Raw genomic sequence first — 23,844 nt, 5'->3', positions numbered from 1 at the left:
AATGGGACAATTAAATACGCTTTCATACACTAAAATGATTGTTTGGTCATTAAGAAAATGAAGGTGTGGGTAAAATGGTAAAAGCGGGAAGAGAAACTTTGATGCGGGAGTACAGTTGGAGAGGGTCGTTGTGGAGGGGTAAATTGGGAAAGAAGGTGAGAAAAGGTTGAAAGCACGCGACCACAATGCAGTGAAGGTGAAGGGAAAATGATGGTGGTTGTTGTTCTTACAGATGCCTGGCGCGGCTCGCTTATGAGACCCTTTCGTTTCCACAACTACCCTTTTTCCCACACGCCCTCTCTCTCCACTTCTAATTATATTGCTTTCTCTCTCTAACATTGTCGGAGAACACACTCTCTTTTTTTCTCTCTCTCTCAATCTCTCTCTCTCTTCTTCACACTTTCTTTCTCGAGCAACTGAATTCGTCTCCGATTCGCTCTCCTCTGCGTCTCTCTGTTACAACGCTGCTTCCCCATGGAAGCAGGGGAAGATTGCTGCGTTAAGGTCGCGGTCCATGTTCGGCCACTCATCGCCGATGAGAAGCTTCAAGGATGCAAAGATTGCGTCACCGTCGTTTCTGGGAAGCCGCAGGTTCACTTACTTACTCACTCTCAGCTCAATGCTGTCGTTTAAACTTCGCCATTGGCGAATGTGAAAATGAACAGAGCGCATTGTCGTTGACTGTTGACACTGTTTGAGTTCCGCTGTTAGCTACTATTAATTTCCTCTTACGCGAGAGATCTGGATCCGAAACTGCTTACGTTATAAAACATGTGTTACAGAGTTTGGAATTGGAATTACTTTTGTTTGTGATCTGACAAACTTACCTAATTTGGATATTTGACTTGTGTCTATTTCTGACTCCTGACATTCTAGCCTAGGCTTGATTCGTAAGTTTCTGAAACGTTATTTTGGGGAAATAGACAGGGTTTGTTTTTGGTAACTATATTTCGACTAGTGTTTTCAACGAGAGAAGGAGAAGAAGGCTTTTATCCAGTTTTACAGTTTCACCTTTTTTTCGTACGATCCATAACCCGTCAGTTACTAAGATACAGTGTTTTAAACAGTACACATATGTGTGTGTATTATGATAATAATTCGCCAATTCTTCTCAACTTTGGTAAGGCACACTAATTGAACATGATTCATTAGCAAGGGCAGGGAGATTTAGGAAATAAAAATAGCTCTACAGTTTCTCTGTGTCATCAGAACCTCGGTTCAATTGCTTGCTGCATTATTTTTTGCCTTTTTCTCGGTTTCCAATTTAAATTTGCACTGTATGCATCGTGTCTGATATTATCATCTTCATTTTTTTTTCTGTAATAGTAGGTCCTAATTTCGTCTTCTTATTAATAAAGCTATTACAGTGGAATATGTCAGTCATTCTCTTATTTTCAAAGAAATCTAGCAGCTAGCGTTCAGTATAATTTTCATGTAACTTACATATTTGCATAGACCCAAACTGCGTATGGTTTATTTTCAAGTCACTGGGACTCCATCATCGGAAAATGAACCCACTAATAATAATAATAATATATTTTTAAGTGGCTAAAAATTTGGCTGGGGATTCATATGCTAATAATTGTTACCACAATCCAGGTACAAATTGGTGCTCACTCCTTTACATTTGATCACGTTTATGGAAGCACTGGTTCTCCCTCAAGTGCCATGTTTGAAGAATGTGTTGCTCCCCTTGTTGATGGTTTGTTTCAAGGATATAACGCTACTGTTCTCGCTTATGGTCAGGTATACTTACTATGAAAGTGAACGGAAGTTACATGCCACTACAATGGTCTCTTTTTGCATTTTACAGTTTCAGTCTACTGCAGACAGGTTCTGGGAAAACGTACACCATGGGAACTGGCTTTAAAGATGGTTGCCAAACAGGAATAATACCTCAAGTTATGAACGTTTTGTTTAGCAAAATTGGGACCCTAAAGCACCAGATTGATTTTCAGTTGCATGTGTCTTTTATTGAGGTTTGTTGATCAGTTCATTATTTGCAGCATGAGTTTCATAATTTGATTGTTCTTTAGTTAATGAAGCTAATAAAAAATTTATATGTTAAAAAACATTTAGATTAAGTATTTGACAATAACCTTTAATTGTGAAAAGATTCTTAAAGAAGAAGTAAGAGACTTGTTGGACCCCTCGTCCATGAACAAACCAGAAACTGCAAATGGACATTCAGGAAAAATTACCTCTCCTGGGAAGCCACCAATACAAATTCGTGAGACATCAAATGGTGTCATCACCCTTGCAGGATCCACTGAAGTCAGTGTTACAACACTAAAGGAAATGGCTGCTTGCCTGGAACAGGGATCATTGAGCAGGGCAACTGGGAGCACAAATATGAACAACCAATCCAGGTAGACGATTCATTTTTCTTCTCTTCTTTGAACTACCTATAACTAAATGTTAAAATTGGATACACCTTTAAAGTGTACCGGCTGTTTTTAAGCATCTGACGGTAAGGCTGACTTTGTAATAAGCCATGTAGAAATGTTTTAACTTTTGGATCTCTGGTTACCGGTGAATAGCTGAATAGTTAAATTTCTATGCACTAAATACAAAAATCTGACACTGTCAATCGAACATAAATTATCGTTTTTATAACTTTAAAAACAGTTATTATAAAAGCCTATAAACTTATTATACACAACAGTATGTGATTGAATGATAGTGTGAAAGACTTTTACATCAGAGCATACAAATTTTACTTCGTGGTACTAGTCTATGATAAAAAAAAAATGCCTTAAACGGCTGTTCCTGTTTATTCTACTGGAGTTTTATTACTTATTCTTCTTTTTGTGTAGTCGATCTCATGCCATCTTCACCATCACCCTAGAACAAATGCGAAAGCTGAATAGTCCTGGTGAGAGTGGTTTAAATGATACCATGAATGAAGAGTATCTTTGTGCCAAGTTACACTTAGTAGATCTTGCTGGATCAGAACGAGCTAAAAGAACAGGGTCTGATGGTCTGCGTTTTAAGGAAGGTTAGTTTGGGACATTTTTTTCACCTTAAGTTAAGTATGTTTTTGAGAAAACATATTCACCGGTCATTTAATCTTTCAAACAGGAGTTCACATTAACAAAGGCCTTCTAGCCCTTGGCAATGTTATTAGTGCACTTGGTGATGAAAAGAAGCGAAAGGAAGGTGTTCATGTTCCTTATAGGGATAGTAAGCTTACTAGGCTTTTGCAGGTTTGATATCTTTATATACACACCTTTCAGTTTTCTGTACTCACTTTTCTTTATTATGAAGTATGTGGTACTTTTTTTGGATAATAATCATTGTGCCCTCTATTTGTCATTTCTCAAAAAACATCAACATATAATTTCATAGGAAGCTCTTTCACAGCATGAGCTTTAAACAAATACTGCAGAAACGAAATTCTGTAAGAATACAATATATCAAAGAAGGCTCCTCTGCCAACACCCCAAATCTTTCCCCAAAATATGAAGCCCCCTTCCCTTCCCCTAGCACTCCATTTTCATATTATCGTTCCCTTGCATGATCCAAAAGTCCTCCATCTCCAATGTCCTTATGACAGCGCCCATTTTGTTAGATCTCACCACTTCCTCTCTAACAGAATTGAGATTTTTTATTCCGAATTATGTCCCTTTTCCGTCCCTTGGTCAAATGGTATGTTGGGTGATTCTCAACTGAAATATTACAATTGCTTTTGTGAAAAGAAATAATTATTGCTAATAAAAGAAGACAATATAAAGTAAATATGTATGTAAAGTATTTTGTATTTGGTTTTCTTTGATATTACAATTGCTTTGCTGAAAAGAAATAATTATTGCTAATAAAAGAAGACAATATAAAGTAAATATGTATGTAAAGTATTTTGTATTTGGTTTTCATTCTTTGATCTTTAGTTTGATTATTTTATATTTAAAGATGAAAGTTAAATGATTCTGCAGGATTCACTAGGAGGTAACAGCAGAACTGTCATGATTGGTTAGTTGTTTCTCTTTCTTTCTTGTATTCCAATAACTTCTACATTTCTTGGGTATCTTAAGCGGCATTTGGCTCCAAAGAAACATTTCTAATCTTCAGGATGCCAATCTGTTTCTTAGCCTTTTTAAATTCTTTAATCTTAATATTCCAGGGTGGCTTGATATGTTATAAATTATTAACAAATTTCATGATAACACATAAACTATGATTTTATGTTTTTCATTCTCAAACTTTTCCCTACTCTGGAAATAATTATTTTTCAGCAGATTTGAACTTCTTGCATCTCCTCTTTGGTAATAAATGATTGAAGGCAAGAATAATGATGCTCTGTTCTGTTTTACCGATTTCGTCCAAACCTTTCGTGTTTCATCTAATATAAGCTGCTGTTAATTTGTTCTTCTTCTTCTTACGTAAAACAATATTTCTGTCAGCTTGTATAAGTCCTGCTGATATTAATGCTGAGGAAACCCTTAACACTTTGAAGTACGCAAATCGTGCACGCAATATCCAAAATAAGCCTGTTGTAAGTATCTGCAAAAAAAAAAAAAAAATCTGTTCTTTTCTTTTGGAAAAATTGAGATAATTTTATTTTGATTTATGTTTGCTTATTGATTCTTCTGTAGATCAATAGAGACCCCATGTCCAATGAGATGCTAAAAATGCGACAACAGCTAGAGTATTTGCAGGCAGAACTTTGTGCTCGAGCTGGTGGCTCTTCTGAGGAAGTTCAGGTAGTGGGATCCAGTTAACTTCAATCTTAAGAGATTGATGTCTTGATTACTTCAATATACTTCCTATAATGGGCTAGTAGTACCATGGATGATTTGCATTTATCATAAATATAATAATTTTATAACTTATTATATAGGTCCTTAAGGAAAGAATTGCTTGGCTTGAAGCTGCTAATGAAGATCTTTGCCGTGAACTTCATGAATACCGTAGTAGATGTTCTATTGCAGAACCAGGTGAAAGGGAAGCTTATGTATGTCTCTTACTTTGTCTTACTTTTCATATTCAACTAAGGATATTTTTCTCAGTTTCTGTTTTGATGCGTCTGTCCTTTCATCTCATCTTGGTATTTACAGTCCACTTAATGAAGTGAGTTCAGGATATTGGCTTGATAATGTATGCATGCGTGGTTTAAAACTATTTTCCAGGATGGTAACACATACATTGTGAAGACTGATGCAATTAAGAGGAGCTTACCTATCATAGAAGCTGAGTATCCAATGAGTGAAACAGTGGGTAAGCCTCTTCTTTGGCATTTCTAAAATATTGTTGCTGCTATTTAGTCAAATGTGGTTTGAACTGCAATGATTCAGGGTTTTATTTGCCCTTTTAGCAGGTGATTCTAGGGAAATAGAAGAAGTAGCAAAAGAGTGGGAGCACACACTTCTGCAGAATAGTATGGATAGAGAGTTACATGAATTGAATAAACGCTTGCAACAGAAAGAGGTTGTTGCAATGTCTACGTGAATGCATACCCGTGACACACTATGCATCAATCAGTAGTGTATTTTTATGTACCATGAGCAACTTCTTTTCTCTAATTTGGTGAACCTTATTATGAGAAACTTATTTCTGCTGCTTAATACTGTTCCCACTTGTGTTATACTTGAATCCATTTTTTTTGTAACTAAGTCACATATCTTCTTAAGGTTGTTATGCTACTAAAAATGATCAGAATATCTTATCATACGGGAACTTAATAATTTAACAAGAGAAACAAAAGCTAAAACATATCACTAAAGCTGTAAAATGTTTCTTTTACAAACCTTATAATTATGCTCTCTTAGAAATTTCTTCCATGTCTTCACCTGTCGCGTATTTTATTTTATTAATTTAATTTTTTTTTATTAATATCTGGGCAGTCCGAGATGAAGCTTTTTGGAATATCTGATGCCGAAGTACTCAAGCAGCATTTTGGTAGAAAGATAACGGAATTGGAAGATGAGAAGAGAGTAGTGCAGGTTCGATATAAGTTATGCAAATTTATTTTACGCTACTTAAAAATTATATTGATTTATGCACTTGATTTATGAATGCAGCGAGAGAGAGATTGTCTTTTGGCAGAAGTTGAAAATCTCGCTGCCAATTCTGATGGACAAACACAGAAATTAGAGGATATTCACGCCCAAAAATTGAAAGCACTTGAAGCACAGGTGCCTCCTTCTCAATTTTCGCATTAATATTTAAATTTATTTTCAGTTCCAGATTTAAATTGAAAGATATTCTAAATTACGAAAAAAATTTCAAAACCCTGCCCAAAAGATTATGGATCTGAAGAAGAAGCAAGAGAGTCAGGTCCAGCTTCTGAAGCAAAAGCAAAAAAGTGATGAAGCAGCAAAGAGACTGCAAGATGAAATACAGTGTATAAAGGCTCAAAAGGTTGACTGTTGTATTTCTTCAAATCAAGGTTATAAAAATCTCTTAATATATTATCTCTGTTATAACCTGAATAATATTGCAGGTTCAATTGCAGCAAAGGATAAAACAAGAATCAGAACAGTTTCGGCAGTGGAAGGCTTCAAGAGAGAAAGAGTTATTGCAAGTATGACAAGCTTTTTCTTTTTTTCAATTAACTGAATAAACATCTTAAAATGCTTTATTTTTTTTTTCCCAAATTGAAATATTTTCTTCATGACTAATTTGATGTTTCTTTGTAAAATAATAAACATCAATTCATGCATAATTTAAAGTTTCAAGACCTGACTGCTCAAAAGTTTGCAAATAACAAATAAAGAAGTTAGATGTAGAGGCCATGATCACTTCATATATTTACTGTAAACATGATAATTGATCACTTTTTCTTTGCAAAACAGTTAAAGAAGGAGGGAAGAAGAAATGAGTATGAAAGACACAAGCTGCAAGCTTTAAATCAGCGGCAGAAATTGGCAAGTATTTCTAAGTTGTTTCATTGCTACTATGTTTTAGATAATGGTTTTGCTTTTCATTATAAAATTAATCTAATATGCGATATGAAATTGAGTTTTTATATGTTTGGCAAATTAGAGTGGTTTTTAAGCGTTTATAGGCTGGCCTCCCCTAAGCGTTTACTCCTGCAAGTATTTAAAATGTATGCGTACTTTTTAGCAATAGATACACTTTGAACTTTGATATTGAGAAAATTGCTTACCTCAAATTATTAATAATTTTTAATCTTCAAGAATGATGATTTTGTTTACATTATGGATAAATATCACTGAGGAAACTGGTGGTACAGTTCCCCCCGGCCTACCCAGTGGCTTTATTTAGCAGGGAGTTGGGGAACTTTTTGCATGTGGCACGTGTTAATTACCAAGAGACTGTTAAAGTCTGCCTTTCTATTTTATGTTTGAGCTTTTTATTCAAACAAAGGTAATGAAAAGAAAAGAAAATATGCTATAATGCATCGAAGTCTTTATTCTGAACCGCAAGATGGAACGAATTGCCAAGGTAACCAAATTGCTGTTGCATGGTATCGTGTCAGTTAATTTAATCAATACTGCATAGTTATTTTCAAAATATTATTTCAAATAGGTTACATGTGAGAATGGTAACATAAGCAGATTTAGGAAACTGGTGCACTATCTTCGAAAACGTTTTCCCCAAAATAAATCATGTTTAAAAAAGAAGTTGAATGCATGCATTTCATAATGTTTACTCGATCTTAAAATTATATACAGAAATTCAGTTCTTGTTTTTAAGTTGAATAAAACATATTTCTATTTTTGTGATTTGAAATTGTAAATCGAATAGACATGTGGTAAATTCTTCCGTTTATCTTTTCCGCTAAAAAGTGCATAAATCTTTGTATAGGAAAAAGGAAAAGATTCACAGAACCACAAATTGATGTTATTGTTGATTTTTGTGATTGTCATGCAAAGTGTGTATATATTTCAGGTTCTTCAGAGAAAAACTGAAGAAGCTGCGATGGCTACCAAGAGGTTAAAGGAGTTGTTAGAAGCACGTAAAACTTCAGGCCGAGAGACTTCAGGTGTGATTTTTTTTTACGTGGACGGACGATGCTTATTTATTTATTTATTTTTATATATATTTTCATCCGTATGGGATATTAAAAGAATCAGGTGTGGCTTAAATGTGATGTGCTTTTGAAATGTCTAAATAGAAAAACAGTCCACTAATGAATTGCATGGTAGTATCATTGCATTTACTCTTTTGTTATTTTTCTAATTATTTTTCATCTTTCAGTTACAACGAATGGAAGTGGAACAAATGGTCAGGTAATGAGCTCTTCTTCTTTCTCTTAGATTTGCTTTAGTATCATGTGGTCTTAACAAAGTTTTTGAGCTTCATGTTTAGAGCAATGAGAAGTCTTTACAACGGTGGCTTGATCATGAGCTAGAAGTTATGGTAAAGGAGCACGAAGTCCGTTTTGAGTATGAGAAACAGAGCCAAGTGTATGTAACACACGTCCAGTACTTATTTTTTCTTCTGATTGATCTATATTGGATAGTCTATAATATTATGGTGCAATCTTCAGGCGAGCTGCCCTTGCAGATGAATTAGCCATGCTGAAGCAAGTAAATGAGTTTGCTGCAAAGGGTCTCAGTCCTCCAAGAAAGAATGGATTTGCCAGGTACTATTTCTTTTGAAAAAAAGTTAATTTAATTTGTCAAGTCTTCCTCTTAAGTTCTCAAAAATATTTGATCTTTGAGGTAGTGATGCATAGAATATATGATGGATAACGTGTTTTCCTGGCTGCTTTTAAAATTGTATTTCCCAGGGCATCCTCCATGTCACCAAATGCAAGAATGGCCAGAATAGCTTCCCTTGAGAACATGCTGAGTATATCATCTAATTCACTTGTTGCAATGGCTTCTCAACTTTCTGAGGCAGAAGAACGAGAAAGAGCCTTCTCTAATCGTGGACGCTGGAATCAATTGCGTTCAATGGGAGAAGCGAAGAATTTGCTTCAATATATGTTTAATTCTGTTGCAGATGCTAGGTCCTTTGACCTATACCTTTTCTCTCGATCATTAATTATATTTTTTTCTTTCAATTCTCTATAAATAAGATAACTAAACAATTTTCTAATTGAACAAGGCACAATTGTGATACTGTATACCGTTATGAATTTCTGTGTTGACAATAGGTGCCAACTCTGGGAGAAGGACATGGAGATCAGGGAAATGAAAGATCAAATAAAAGAACTCGTTGGTCTCTTACGGCAAAGTGAGATGAAGAGAAAAGAAATTGAGAAGGAACTAAAAGTGAGAGAACAAGCTAATGGAAGCACACTGGCTACACCACCTTCGGTAAGACTTGCTACTCGGTGAGGCATCATATGCCAATAAGAAGCCTGTGATTTTGGGAGACATTCTGGAGATATACTTCGGTGCCTAAATATGGAATGAGTGCTGCTCCCTCGATGTGAACAGTGCAAAATTAGATTTAGGATTGGATGGATTTTATAACAGATTCAAGCGAGAATCAAATATGGTTTAAAATAAATATATAACTAGTTGTTGAGTCGTCTGCTAACTAAGCCTATAATTAGGGAACAGAGGTACTTGAACTCTTACATTTTTGTGCTTAGTTATTGATTTTGAGTAGTGCTCCCGGCTGTAAGCAGTCGGCAAATTTTGGATTTAGGATTTGATGGGTTCTAGAGTAGATTCAAGCCAAAACCGACTGGGATTTAAAAGAATAATAATTGTAGTGTTGTCTGTCAAAGAGTCGGATCCAGGCAGCTGACTGAGTCGAAAAAAAAAATTAGGCTTATAGCAGTATTAACTCTGTTAGCGTACCTTAAGTTCTTCAGTTATTGGGTATCACATAAAAGGTCGTTAGTTCATCACACCTCTTGGTGACACGGAGAGACAATATTATTTGGCTGGATAGAGTCAAAGAAAAGTCGTATTCCACCATCAGCCACTCCCTATTTGTTGTTTTACAAGTGCAAAGCTTGACCAAAGTTTCCATCTTATTTTCAATTCCTCATTAACTCAACCGACTATGCCTCACGACTTGACCTTCTAAATCTTGACAAAATTATCAAAATACTTCTAAGGACTATAATATGAACAGAAGTAACAACTGGCTAATTCTAATCCTTGTACCTTCAAATATCAAGTCTAGTAATTTCTTGAACTAGTAGAATCAAGCCCAGAAATCGAAGTAAACCAAAATAGTGAGATTCTTTGATCTTTAGGCTTACACTTCATTGATGTTTCTGTTACCTGAATACAAGACCTTCGGTGCTTGATTAAAAACGAATTTAAGTTGAAGGTTAACATCTATTTAGTATAATTTTAAGGTTTATAGTAATTATTAGTAGCAAAGGACAATCATGTTACAGTGCTTAAACTATAATTGAGGATGTTCTGATAGCTTCATACTTTATCATGAGTCAGAACTGTCTCCTCCATTAGGATTCTGCTAATTATTGTCTTGATGAATTGCAGCTGATATTTTGTGATGGTTACAGCAAACTTTTGGTTGCGTTATTTTACTTTTGTATATCATAGCAGTGGTTATCAAGTTATTGCTTCCTTTGCAAGTAGTTAGCTACTTAATTTATCATCATTCAACTTCAACAGGGTGACTCCCCTAATCCATTGAAACAACAAGCTGAAGACATGAAAGGGCCTTTATCTCCAATGTCTATGCCAGTGCCTAAACAGCTAAAATACACGCCAGGGGTTGCCAATGGGTTGGTGAGGGAATCGGCAGCATTTGTAGATCAGGGTAGAAAGGTAAGTTAATCTTCATTCTTCACTTGAATCGGTTTACGGCTTTTATTGGGCACGGTTGTGAATTTACTGTTAATGTAGATGATACCCATCGGACACCTGTCAATGAAAAAACTAGCAATGGTAGGACAAGCTTCTGGAAAGTTATGGAGGTGGAAAAGAAGTCATCACCAGTGGCTGCTACAATTCAAGTGGAAATGGCAGAAACCATGGAGACTTTCAGAATGGATACGACATAGTGATGAGACGATCATGAGAACAAAACCACGCTCACAGGCTTTGCCACGTATCAGGTGATCTGTTTTAGGATCAGCCTATTCATGTGGCTCGGTATTTTTCGAACCACAAGAATTATCCTAGACACATGGCATTGGAAATAACAGAGCACTAGGTACAGGTAAATTAGTGATGACCATTCTTTTTTAAATTTGTCTTCAGTTAAAACTTCTTGCAAACCACTGCCAAACCTGTGGTCTCGAGAAAAATTGTATAGTCCAATATTCTTTAAACGAATAGATATCCGACCTTTCAACTTTTCATTTTTGCTATATTTTGTGCTAATTGTTAGTATATATAACTCGAACATTATTATCCAAAAAAGTTTAGTATGGTATTGATCTGACATTCATCGTTTCTTGCAACAGTGTAATATAATTGGTTGCTGAAGCAATGTATATACCTGCCAGTCTTGAATAATGCTGTCCAGATCTTGGAAATTTTGCCATAATTTTGTGCATATGGATGATCTTGGAGGTATGTTGCAATGTAATGTTTGGACAGCGCTACCCAAATAATGAAAAACGAAGATGTCGCTTGCTTGAAGACAATCGTAGATTCTGGACAGACAAACTATCTTGGAAAATAGTCTGTTCATACTAACAGTACAAGAAACAAAGGAAAGAATTTTTTGTCAAGTCTTGGGAAGCTTATTGTGTATGTTATTCTTTATTGCAAGCTCTTACGGTCCTATTGTGTTTAAGAAAATTGATTTTTGTTTATAGGTTCTATGTTGTAGCATTTGTCACATAACAGAAGGAAATTCCTGGGTAGTTTTTTAGTTCTCTAGTGCTTCGTGTGTGTAAAGAAAGTTAGCTGCTATATTGAAAGATATTTTACCATACAGATTGTATTATAATAACGTAAGCTACTGTTTCATCTTATCATCGTAAACCTCCTATTACGCGTACTGAATTGAATTGAGATATTAAAATATCAATTTACTAGTAAATTTTAAGGATTACATGTGTGAGAAATCTATTAAGTTTTCTTAAAAAAAAATTTGTGCATTTTAAACGGTGTGTAAGGGACTGATTACATGTTGGGCTGGGAAAAGTCAACGTGCTGTTGGACTACTGTAATCTAGTTTAAATATATTTTAAGAGTGTTTGTTTTTGTATCTCTACATTTTTAAAATAATCTTTTTTAATAAATTTTGAAATCAGTTGAAGTTTTCAAAAAAATTTATTGAAAGTTCTTTTTGAACGAATTTCAAAATTCATAAAGTGTAGGACTTTTTAAAATATAAGAATAGTTTTAGAATTTTTTAAAATGTAAGAATACAGGAAGAAATGTGGAGAAATACTCGTACTTTAACCCGTTGGAGAAACCCATGTCTTCTTACTACTATTAAGATGAGTTAATTAACAGAGGACAAAATCAAATTAAAAAGTTTAGTAATCATGGCATGAAGTGTTTACGGGATATATAAGCTTGAATATTGGTCAATCCAATCTTAGGATAAAAAATGTCTAATATATTTTGATTTCGAAAATTGAACTCAAGACCCACTTAAGAAAAGAAAATCTTAATTTTATTTATTCTTATTTCACATACCCACAACCTCTCTATTTTTATAATAAGAATGGATGGTAACTATTTCTAACTCTATAAACATAACTTCTCAGTTAACATTGTGAGGGGGAGAACATTTGAATATTTCTGGCTTAAACATTTTTCCAGTCTTAACAGGAACAAATACAAATAAGATGGTTGAGATTCTCGTATTAGAAGAAATTATTATTTTTAGAAGGCGTTAATTTGTTTTCCTTATAAACTTATAACTATGAAGTGACTTTTCATCAAGTTAAAAATTGGTATTTGTTGTGATGAGTATCTAAGGCAAACGTGAGATGTCACATCTTGCATATAAGATGTCAGTTCCTCTGCCATACTTGCCCACATCATCTAGGTTATCCGACACAAATGTTTCTCATTATGTTGACGATACGATCAACTAAGGCTCGTCGTCTTCTTTTGAACTTTTCACCAATTCATTACACATTCTGGTTTCCACATCATTCCAAAACATGTTGATCGTCATCTTCAATTTAGATGTATCACAACATTTAACCAATTTCAAGCAAATTCATGATATTTATAGGATCATTTTCGCAGCATGTAGATTAGGCAAGAGAAGTTGTTTTTTTTTTTTATTTGTATTGTTGATTTTTTTTTATATATTGTCCTACAATTTTAAAAAAATAATCATACCTGTGGTTTCATTATTAATTATACATGCGGTTTACTTTTTAATTTAATTTATTTAAATTCCAAACCGCACAATTTTTAAAGTACTAATAAAGTTTAATTTATTAAAATATAAAAATCAATAAACATGTAAATAAATAGTGGATTAAAATTATAATTTTAAGTATGAAACAAAAATACTAAAAGTGCATGTACTAAAATTGTGAATTAATAACTGAAAATTAATTTCATTTTAATGTAAAGAAACAAACCTTATTCTCAAGAGAGATTGAAATGAGCGATGAATTATCATTTTATAAAAAAAACCAAATTTCATAATTTCAAAGACATATTATAACAACCAATAATTTCATGATATAAATTGACCATTAACTGACTAAGTCATTTGAAAATGGCAGGTAGTGAATTCCCAGTCTTTTAGATAAATCATATCCCTTAATGGATAGCCTTTTAGGTAGAGTTTCATAATACGACTAAACAAAAACTCTGGAAAAGAAAGAAAAATGAAAAATATTTACTCTCCAGCAGCAATATACAAGCCCAAAATGGGACGTTATGAACCCTCCACAATCTACCAAGATGGTAAAGTCTATTTAAGTAGTACAACAAAGTATAATTTATGGATTTCTTTCTTAAATTTTTTACCCCAGTTTACTAATATTTTGTCCATCTATCCACAGTTTATCACATAATTAAACCGAAAATTTTTGGAAAAATAAAATAGAATAAGACTAAGGCATGTCATCACCACTGCGCAGTTCCAATTCACTGGTATCCTCCAATAGTACAATTTCTTTGATTTCCTGCAACATCTTCAAGACCTGCCACATAGTTGGCCTCTGCTCCGGTGAGGTCAAGCTACAAGTTGTAGCCACCTGAAGAAGCATGTCCATTCGGCTATCTTCGCCCCCATTGTCATCCCTTATGGACCTCACCCAACTTGACATGTCACCAGGAACCATAAATGGAAGCTCGGAGGGAAATTTCCCAGTCAGAAGCTCAAGCAACAAAATCCCGTAGGCATAAACATCGGATTTGTGGGTTGGCTGATGATTGGGGTTGCGAGTTTCTGGAGCTCTGTACGCTGCTGAATCGCCGTCTTCATCAAATGTGGATGGGTGTGTCAACACGGAGAGGCAGTAATCTGTGATGCATGCCTCGAAATCAGGTCCAAGAAGAACATTCGTGGACTTCAGATTGCCATGGACTAGTCTCCATGCCTGGTGGATGAAGGCCAGACCTTGTGCTACGTCCTCTGCTATTTTTAAGCATGATGTCCAGTGTAATGGCCTTGCCCTGCTTGATCTCGATCCTGCACAAAAAATTACCAATCATCAACAAACTATTTCTTCTATAATGTTATGTTTGTTCATTATGCGTCTGAGCATGAATCACACCATTAAAGTATGTATTGGATTACTCATTTTGACAGCATAATAGGAAATTAAAAGCAACAATCAAGCCTAATGCTAATAGAAAAGATAAAAAGAAATATGAAGTTAGGTATAAATATTGGTAGTTGATTCATCGCATTGTGGTTGCATCTAGGGAAATTCAATTCAACACCGAAGCCCCACAGAGATCAGTTTACGATCTCACAGTTTTCACCGAGGAAATACAGTACAAGCGATAGAAGCAGAAAAAAACAGAAGTAGATTGATTCAGTGATCAGATAAACGTCAGAAATTTAAAAATCAGACAGACAAACGTCAGAAATTTAAAATCTCCGACCACCTTGGGTTCCACCGCCTGCATACGGCCAAAAGGGTTCAGTGATTTTGAAACTCCTAAATCAAAAGGTCAGATCTTTTTCCAGTTCAACGGCTATAAAGACTTAATGGTTTATGAATGCACGTACCATCATCAGCCCCACACAGTGATGCCCATCTTTACCTTTCAATGGAATCTACCTGTCCTGAATTCAACAGGAATCTGCCAATACAATTAACAAGCTACCCGCCCCAACTGCCAAAGTCCAAATACCATTGCCATCTATTAGCTGGTGTTACAAAGAAAAAGCATTCTCCAGTAATACCATCTGTCCTCATCGCTTACAAAGGCATAGGACCGAAAAAAAAGAAAGGTGAAAACAGCTAGCTGGCTAAACGACACGGACCAGACACTTCAAAAAGACTATTCAGTAGCCAATAGACCCATGTTTTCATTAATTATAAATTAAAATTCCCCGTCCAATCTTAAAATAATCCACTGATCCACATATAACAAAACCAATTCCTATTCCCACGTAGTCACTAGTCAACAAGATTCTCGCTGCTGGATGAAAAGCTTAACCGCTATCAAATCCAAAAATGCAATCACATGCAAAAGAGAATTTCAAAAACTTTCCACGCACAAATACATTTAATAATTTTGTTATTATTATTAAAATTTAAAATGGGTGAAACGAGTCAGAGTGGCGAAGGTTCGCTCGCTAACTCAGTGAGTTTGAGAAGGGTACCATACCGTGTATGAGGGAGAAGAGACTGCCATTGGGCTGAAAGTCATAGATAATGAGCCTCTCTTGCTTGGCCTGGAAATACGCCCTAAGAGGAACCAAATTGGAGTGTCGAAGCCCACCCACGGATTCCATGTGTCGCTCGAACACTTCCTTCGTTGCATGGGCAGCCATTTTCCCCGCATCAAGGCGCTTCACCGTCACCATCAGACGGTTATCAAGAGCTGCCTTGTACGTGGTTCCCAAACACCCTCTCCCTAAAAGCTCCGCGGAACCCTTCATCAACTGGTCCAGCGTATACACCTGCGCCTCACCCGCACAGAATACCAAACTCCCACTCTTCGCCACCTCCGCTCTCTTCACCTTCTCTTCCAACTCTCTCTCCATCTCCATCCGCATCACTGCCGCGGCCTCCGCCGTCGCTGCCGCATCCGCCGCCATCATCCCGCACGGCCGGTCCTTATTGCACCGGCTCCTCTGCTTCCTCACCGCCGCCGCGAAGCACACCAGCGAGCAAACTAGAACGAACACGCCGGCGGAGAATCCGATTATCACAGCCCGTCGGTCGCGCCGCTTCTTCGCGTACGGCTGTCTGATTAAGCCACTGACGCCGTGCACCTGCGCGCTCTGACCGAGTGGCGCCTTAGGTGGCCCAGCGGACCCGAAGAAAGGCTGCGCAGGACGGCATTGCACGCGGATGATTTCACCGCAGAGGTTAGGGTTGAACGCAAAGGAAGACGGCGGAAAACGAAACAGCGTCGGCGTCACCGGAATCGCGCCGGAGAGGTTGTTGCGGGAGATTTCAAGTATTCTGAGAGAGGACTGGTTAAACGGAGGGACTGAACCGCTAAAAGCGTTATAACTAAGACGGAGTGTGTGAAGACGATCTAGGTTAGTGAAGGCAGCAGAGATAGGTCCAGAGAGATTGTTGTGAGAGAAATCCAAGTTTCGTAAACGGTGGAGAGAGAAGAGTGAAGGAGGGAGAGAACCGGTGAATCGGTTGTTGTCGAGGAAGAGGCTTTTGAGATTGGAGAGAGCGCTGAGGTCCGGGATGGTTCCCGTGAGTGAGTTGTTCTGTAAACTGAGAACTCGGAGCTGGTCGAGACGCGTGAGTGTGTTTGGAGCCCAAACGCCGCCGAGATCTAAGCCCTGGAGAATGAGACGCTCTACTTTGGGGCCGTTGCATATGACGCCCTGCCACGTGCAGAAGCGGAGGCCGCGCGTGAGGGGGGAGAAGTCAAGGTGGTCGTTTACGTCGGCTTTAAGTTTGAAGGCGAGGAGGGCGTGGGCGTCCGTGAAAACTAACGGCGGAATATGACGATGGAGTTGGGAGGAATGTGCGTAGCAAGAAGCGTGCAGTGGCAGGAGCAGAAGCAGTACCAGTAATGGGAATGGATGGTTTGTGTTCGGCATTGTCGGAGCAACCTCAGAACAGGGTGGCGAAGACTGAATGAAGTTTTTGGTGTGTTGATAAAGCAATTGGGGATTTGTCCATTCGATACGCTCCGCTTGGCTACTAGGAATGGAGTTTTTGCGTTTTACAAGAGAGAGAACAGGTGACAAGAAGAGGATGCAGATGTCTGACCACATAGGTCAGACATCACGTGAAAATAGGTACAGAGGGAGCAACATCTAAACTTACATCTATGGCGCTTTGCCTCCTCTCATCACAATATTAAGCTATGTTTCCATTCAAAAATATTTCTCCCCACTACTCACTATCCATTTTCAATAACAAAATTAGTATTTATTTATCTTTTTATTATTGGAAATTATAGTTTTATTAGAAAGTGTTCATTAATTACCTTGATTCCTAAACGAAAATTATATTATTTATACTAATTTTACTCATCTTTGAACTGTAATCGTAGTATAATGAAACATGAAAAAAAAACTTCATTTGACACGATTAAGTTTATTAGCACTCAGCCTTAACTTTATAGGTATATAAAAACCTATGCAAAAACCTAGTTTTGTCTTATTGTTAACTTAAACAAAACTTTAGCATCCACTCTAAAATGTGGCAATCGTATCACATGCATTCAGAAAAAAGATGTCGTGATAACCATTTTTTTCTACAGGAAAACGATAATTTTACAACCTTTTCTATATACAATTAATTGATAATTAATTTGTAATATGATGATAATAATAATATATAAATATTTGTTTTCCAATGATTTAATTCACGCTTTGGCAGACGGGCTTTTGTCAGTGAGCATTTGATCATGAGTAATCTGCCTAATAAGGAAAGAAGGCTAAGGAGGAACATGATACTGAAACTCATGGACAAAGTAAGATTGACATCATTGGCAGATGCCAAACAACCGTATCTTCCTGGTTCCAGATTATCATGTTCTCAATTCTCCGTTCAAACCTAGGTCAACGCTGTAATATACCAGCCGGAATGTTCCAGATATTATCATACCACATTACAGAAAGCATTCTACCCACGAAATAGGATGAAAATCCATGATAGTTGAGCACTCTCAAACTTTAGAAAGAGATCGATGACGTTCGAGTTCACACCAGGATGAAATGTTGATGAAAAAACTTAATAACATCATAGACATCTCTTCCGATGATATTCGTGATAAAACAAAGTACATGCGCAATCCAAACAGTAAAAATTAACTAAAGAGGGAATTGACGACAGTTTGACCAGTCCAGTCCAAAAGTCAAGGCAATCGTCGTTACACATGCCACTGTCAATCAATTATGGAAAATTATACTCTTTTTCCAAATCCTTTTGTTTTAGCAAAGTGGTTTTTGATCTTCAGATTAAAAAAATATTCTAACCCGTGGAACTAAAATAAGTATTTTCATATTGATCTTCTATTTTATAAATAAAAAATAATTATCCTTTTTATACATTTCACTTTTCAAAACCTGCTTATCTACTGTCATTCTATTTCTTTGCCAAATAGAGGCAGAGAAATAGCTTAAATTGACAATGTGATTGAAACGCGTGTTACGTGGTAAAGGAAAATAACATTTATCATCATAAATGTAATTTTGAAACTTGTAATTTAAAATTGCATTAAAATATTTTCAATTAAATTTTATTTTGTTAAGCTTATTCTTAATGGTTAATTGCTATAAACATGTCTAGAAAAAGTGATTTGTCATGTCCTTAAGCATCAAAACAAACACGGCGTAATTAGTGGCTTGGTGCTTTTGATTGTTGGGCGGTAGGGGCACGTGACTTTATGTGTGCCTTCATCTGTGCGCGGTGGAGCTCAACTAATTCAATGTTTCACTTCCAGAAAAACACCATTAAAAGTGCTTCTACTCTCATAATTCTCAATACAAAATTTTGTTTTTTTAATTATTTTGAATTAAATGTTTGAATAAAATTCCTTTTAAATTGATAAATCTAATGAAAATGTTATATATATATATATATATATATATATATATATGCAAATTTACCTCAATGAAATTCGTAGTGCAAAAAAAAGTGACACTGCGTGCTCAAGGTAAATTGATACCCGTGAGTGGTTTCTGTTCCAAGTGAGCGTGAGTTGCTTTTTATTCGAATGCTTTATAGAAATAGTAATTTGTATTATGTTAGGTACAAAAAACATATAATAAGGTACACATGGTTGGTCTCATAAACGGGACAGTGGTTGAACAGATATATATCTGATAGTTGGATAATCAATTGCTAAATCTTTGTTCTTTTCATATCTTTGTTCTATTTAATGTTAAAAGTCTCAGATTTGAGAAAAAACTAGATTTCTTTTCTGGATAATGGCAGAAGCAGGATATATAGAAAAGCAATTTCGATGGAAGAAATTCTAATACTAAAAAAAGATAAAACGTATAATCAGATATTTCAATATATCCTTATAATTTTTGTGTGTGATTTCAGGTTAAAATTAATGCTATCATTAGTTGGAGGGTTGATGGGAAAAAATAAGAGCAGTAAAATTAATGGAATTTGTTTGGTAGGTTGAAAATGAGGAGATAAATGGAAAGGAATGTAGTTATATTTTACTCGCATACATATTTTTATTCATTTTTTATTTTTATTTTATATTTTTTACTTAACATGTTTCATTTCTTTTTTGCTTTATCACTTATTGTTTGTACTCATTTTATATTATTTTTTTTATCAATTGAAAATGTTTTTCAGTCTTATTCGCAGTTTTAGTAGATAATTTTGTTATTAGCTTGTCGTATTTTTTTAAATATTAACTTTTACTTTTTTTTGTTATTTTTTATATTTATTATATTAAATAATATGTTTTTGGTCATCATATTAATTAGTATTACTTAAGTTTTAGGCTTATAATCAAGCTATGATTGCTCAAACATTAAATGAGAAATTAAGTAAGGGATATAAATTATCTCGAGTGATGTTGGATTGTTCAATTAAAGAAGTCTTCATAGATCCAATGAATAAGATTCCTAAATAGATATAAGGATGCTCAAATGATATACATTTATTCAAACAATATCTATATGATATTAATGACAATGTTTAATAATGAACATGTTATATATATACACTACAAAAACATTGCATTTTAGCGAACACCGTTTTCGGTAGCTAAAATATTAAAATGAGTCACTAGACCTTTTAGCGTTAAAAATTAAACAGAAAATATATAGTTAGAACAAATTATAGTGACAAAACCTTTAGTAATCGATTTTTAAATTAGTCACTAAATAATCATCAAATTTTTGGTAGTTAATTGAACATTAAAATATTAGTCTATTATAAATATATGTGACCAATTTGTGATCGAAACGTATTGGGTAGTTTCAACCACTAATTCGGTCACCAAAATAAAAAGTTTAACGGTTTTTTTTTTTCATACGCTTATGAGGGAAAATGGATTAAATTTTTCAAAAAGAATGACCACTAATTTGGTCTCTAAATAACAATGCAAATTTTGGTTAACTAATGACTGAGTTTTTTAATTTAATTTATATTTTCTTTAGTGGTTAAATCAGCCACAAAAAACAGAAATATGTAACGACTACCAACTTTTGATTACTAAATAACAAATTTAAATATTTTAGTGACCAAAAGTTCGGTAGCTATGTACAAGACTTTGATCTGATTTTAAATAATATTTGATTTATTTGTAAATAATTTCCTAACCTGCTTGTAAATACTAAATAATAATCAACTCTGTCAAATATAATAAAAGGTAATATAAAAATTATATATATATATATATTATAAGCTAATATACATCATAATAGTTCTAAATAAATATGTAATGATATAATAAAGGTTGATTTTTAACATCAGATTTATCAACATACATTATTAAACCAGATAAGCGTGGTTTACTTCTAGATCGTTAAATTTGAAGGTTTAGTCATCCTCACAAATTATTTGAAATGATATATTGAGATTGTCAAAATTTATTGAAAGGCTCAGACAAATTTTAATATCTCAATAATTGATATTTTCGTGCAATATTACTAATAAAATAATAATTCAAATTACACACAACATTCACACGACACGAATATAATGTTGATGTTGTAAACTTTTTTTTTTTCAAAACCAAAAGTAGTAAAATTAGAAGAAAAAACATCAAACTAAATAATGTAATAGAAAATAATTTGTTTTAAGTAATCTGGCAACAAAAAAGGTGAGGGTGAAAACATGAGTCTTAATTCGTTCTATACAAATAATCAAAAGTGGCAAAATATATACTTCGAGTTTTCTCTGGTAAGTGACCCAATCTAGTTGGAACTCAACACTAATAATAGCACTGCTGAATATTTCAAGTGATGCACCAAATCTAAGGTAGAGCGTATGATGACTAAGATTAAGATTTCAACATAAAGAAATTAATCTTTGATTTTGATATGAAATTAATAGAATTGGTTCTGCGCTTTATAATAACCATAATATAATCTTTATATTAGTCACAAAACTTAGCCTTTCTTAATCAGAAACAAGCAACCAAGATAACATATAATATAACAATCACATCGTTAATAAACTAATAAATAAAACAAACTTGATTAAAAAATATAAAAATTATAATAACTTAATATACATTTGGCCGAACGGTTAGCATCCAAGACCGATCGGTCTATCTACTGCAGCAGCGTTCATCGATAACAATGCTCGTCAGTACGGTCACAAACTGCAACAGCGCTCGTCAACCAGACAACGCTCGTCGGCCAGGTCAAACCGCGACAACGCTTGTCAATTATGTAGATACCGAACGGTCATACACTCAGCACCGTTCGGTCACCACTAACATTCAAAGATATCTGATTAAAAGATATTCATAAAGTTGTTTATGAGAAACCGCTCGAATTTTAAGGGAAATCTGTTTCCAGCCACCCGGATTTTAAGGTAAGTCTGTTTGGCTTGTGACAACTTATAAATACAAGGTCAGGGACATCAACCAGGTAGGCTCAATTCGCACTCCAAAACATTCCATTTACATTCTACTCATGCTCTACTGAGTTCATAATACTCAATTACCATAATATCCATTTGTGAGCAACATCTCCTTCAATAGACACCTAACTTGAGCGTCAGAGTGCCTTTTGCAGGTACCTTCCCCCTTGGCTCGGACTTGAAGAACTTGGAGCAGGAGATTCAGAGGTCAAGAGAAGGAAAGCCACATTAGAAAGGTAAGTGTCTCGGTGACCACGAGGAGCATGGATGAACAGCAGAATACCAAAGATTTAATAGCATAAATGCAAGCATAGATACAAGCCCAAGCAAGAACCATACAGGTACAGGCGCAAGCACAACAAGAGTTGCAGCGAAAGCGTGTAGAGGAGATTGCGGTGCTTAGAGCGGAACGAGCCCGTACCGAGCGCACTGCCTCAAACCAGGAGAATGAAAAAGAGAGAAGTCATAATTGGTAGCCATCCCAACACATTAACCCAATGGTCGAGGAAGGAGAGAACCATCGCCCCTCCAAACCGTTCGGCCTAACAGTTTACTCACTTTTACGGCAAAAATCATACAAACTCCAATGCCGGAGAAGAATCCTCCTACATTAGAGAAGTATGATGCTCGACAGATCGCGACAATCATCTCAGGATCTTCACCAACGCAATGGCGTTCTACACGGACAGTGATCCGGTCATATGCAGATTCTTTTCGTTATCACTCAAGGACGAGGTATTGGAGTGGTATAACACTCTTCCCCCAAACATAGTGGATTGCTTCGCCACCATAGAAACCCTATTCAGAAGGCAATACGCCTCCAATAAAAAACAAGAGATAACCCCGGCGAAATTGGTAAACACTAAATAGGAGAAAGGGGAAACTTTAAAGGCCTTCATGAAAAGGTACAACGAAACCGCACGGCGGGTTAAAGAGAACTCCAAGAAAGAGTAACTGAGTTCATCCGTATTGAGGACATGTGAATCTCACAAAGAAAGAAACAAGAAATCTCTACAAGTGGAAGCAAGAAAGAAGGCACGCAGTCATTCAACAGTAGTGACATGAATGGAGGTACATTTCACAAGGATTTCGTCCGAACACCCAGGTATAATCATTACACTCCCCTCAACACACCCAGGGTAAAAGTTCTTGAGGAAGCTCTAAATACTGAGCTTCTTACAATTCGGAAAAGGTCTTCACCAAAAGACGTTGACGAAAGGAAAAGTTGTCGATTTCATCTAAACCGAGGACATACTACAGAGGAATGTGATGCATTAAAGGATGAGATAGAAAGGCTCATCCGAGGGGGGCCTCTGCAGAGATTTGTAGAAGAAAGAACTCGAACAAAAAGTCCTACCAGAAAAAAGTCTCAGCATAGAGAAACTGAATGGTCATATCAAAGGACCAAACGAAGACACAGGTGAAGTCGTAGCCACAGTCATAGCCCTTACCGCTCAGTTCGGGACTGTATCGACTAAAATAGATGATAAAAATTCCTTCCTAACATGTGACGCGCAACAAGTCTCAAAGTTTACGTTACTATCATGCTTATTTCAATTTCTTAAGGCATAGACTTTTGTTGTTTAAATTCTTTTGTTGGAATAAAACGTTAATGACACTGCCATCATGCTTTATCAAATGCATTTGACCGTTCGGCCTTACATGTATTTAGCCATTCGGCATCCCATGCATTCGATTCTGTCGTTCGCCCATCAGGCCTCATAGGCGCTCGACCATCAGGCCTCACAGGCGTTCTGCCATATGGCCTCACAAGCGCTCAGCCATCAAGCCTCACAGGCGTTCTGCCATCCGGCCTAACAAGCGCTCGGCCATCCAACCTCACAAGCCCTCGGTCC

General features: G+C 35.7%; 2 protein-coding genes across 4 annotated transcripts; one reads left to right on the top strand and one right to left on the bottom strand.

Annotated features, from left to right (window-relative positions):
• Positions 1-215: 215 nt before the first annotated feature.
• LOC124839622 (kinesin-like protein KIN-4A) lies at positions 216-11,825 on the top strand. Of its 3 annotated transcripts, none has more exons than XM_088107288.1 (26): positions 216-591; positions 1,600-1,746; positions 1,830-1,979; positions 2,116-2,369; positions 2,817-2,998; positions 3,082-3,206; positions 3,933-3,969; positions 4,401-4,492; positions 4,593-4,700; positions 4,838-4,951; positions 5,127-5,214; positions 5,312-5,424; positions 5,841-5,939; positions 6,018-6,131; positions 6,241-6,357; positions 6,440-6,520; positions 6,792-6,863; positions 7,852-7,945; positions 8,161-8,192; positions 8,272-8,369; positions 8,453-8,548; positions 8,696-8,917; positions 9,065-9,227; positions 10,512-10,667; positions 10,746-11,055; positions 11,309-11,825. In XM_088107288.1, the coding sequence occupies exons 1-25, from the start codon at positions 475-477 to the stop codon at positions 10,959-10,961; spliced, it is 3,087 nt and encodes a 1,028-aa protein (XP_087963414.1). In that variant the 5' UTR covers positions 216-474; the 3' UTR covers positions 10,962-11,055; positions 11,309-11,825. The 3 variants fall into 3 exon arrangements, with proteins under 3 accessions (XP_087963414.1, XP_047171462.2, XP_047171461.2); XM_047315506.2 differs by having other exon boundaries at positions 217-591; positions 5,315-5,424; positions 10,746-11,061; XM_047315505.2 differs by having other exon boundaries at positions 217-591; positions 10,746-11,061.
• A 1,813-nt stretch (positions 11,826-13,638) lies between these two features.
• Positions 13,639-17,337, bottom strand: LOC124839627 (putative inactive receptor kinase At5g67200). The gene is made up of 2 exons (XM_047315510.2): positions 15,615-17,337; positions 13,639-14,463 (listed from the first exon to the last, which is right to left on the bottom strand). The coding sequence occupies exons 1-2, from the start codon at positions 17,194-17,196 to the stop codon at positions 13,883-13,885; spliced, it is 2,163 nt and encodes a 720-aa protein (XP_047171466.1). The 5' UTR covers positions 17,197-17,337; the 3' UTR covers positions 13,639-13,882.
• Between the last annotated feature and the right edge of the window lie 6,507 nt (positions 17,338-23,844).

This window comes from Vigna umbellata, chromosome 2, assembly GCF_029865625.1.
Source record: "Vigna umbellata cultivar VRB3 chromosome 2, Vumbellata_1.0, whole genome shotgun sequence".
NCBI classification, from domain to species: domain Eukaryota; kingdom Viridiplantae; phylum Streptophyta; class Magnoliopsida; order Fabales; family Fabaceae; genus Vigna; species Vigna umbellata.
Note: the sequence above shows the minus strand (reverse complement) of the source record. Positions and strands in the feature narration are given on the sequence as shown.

Coding starts and splice junctions, on each gene's coding strand:
- LOC124839622 (XM_088107288.1), top strand. CDS start 475: ATGGAAGCAGGGGAAGATTGCTGCGTTAAGGTCGCGGTCCATGTTCGG. Junction 2,370..2,816: donor AATATGAACAACCAATCCAG/GTAGACGATTCA, acceptor CTTTTTGTGTAG/TCGATCTCATGCCATCTTCA. Junction 8,193..8,271: donor GAAGTGGAACAAATGGTCAG/GTAATGAGCTCT, acceptor CTTCATGTTTAG/AGCAATGAGAAGTCTTTACA.
- LOC124839627 (XM_047315510.2), bottom strand. CDS start 17,196: ATGTGGTCAGACATCTGCATCCTCTTCTTGTCACCTGTTCTCTCTCTT. Junction 14,464..15,614: donor TCTCTTCTCCCTCATACACG/GTATGGTACCCT, acceptor TTTTTTGTGCAG/GATCGAGATCAAGCAGGGCA.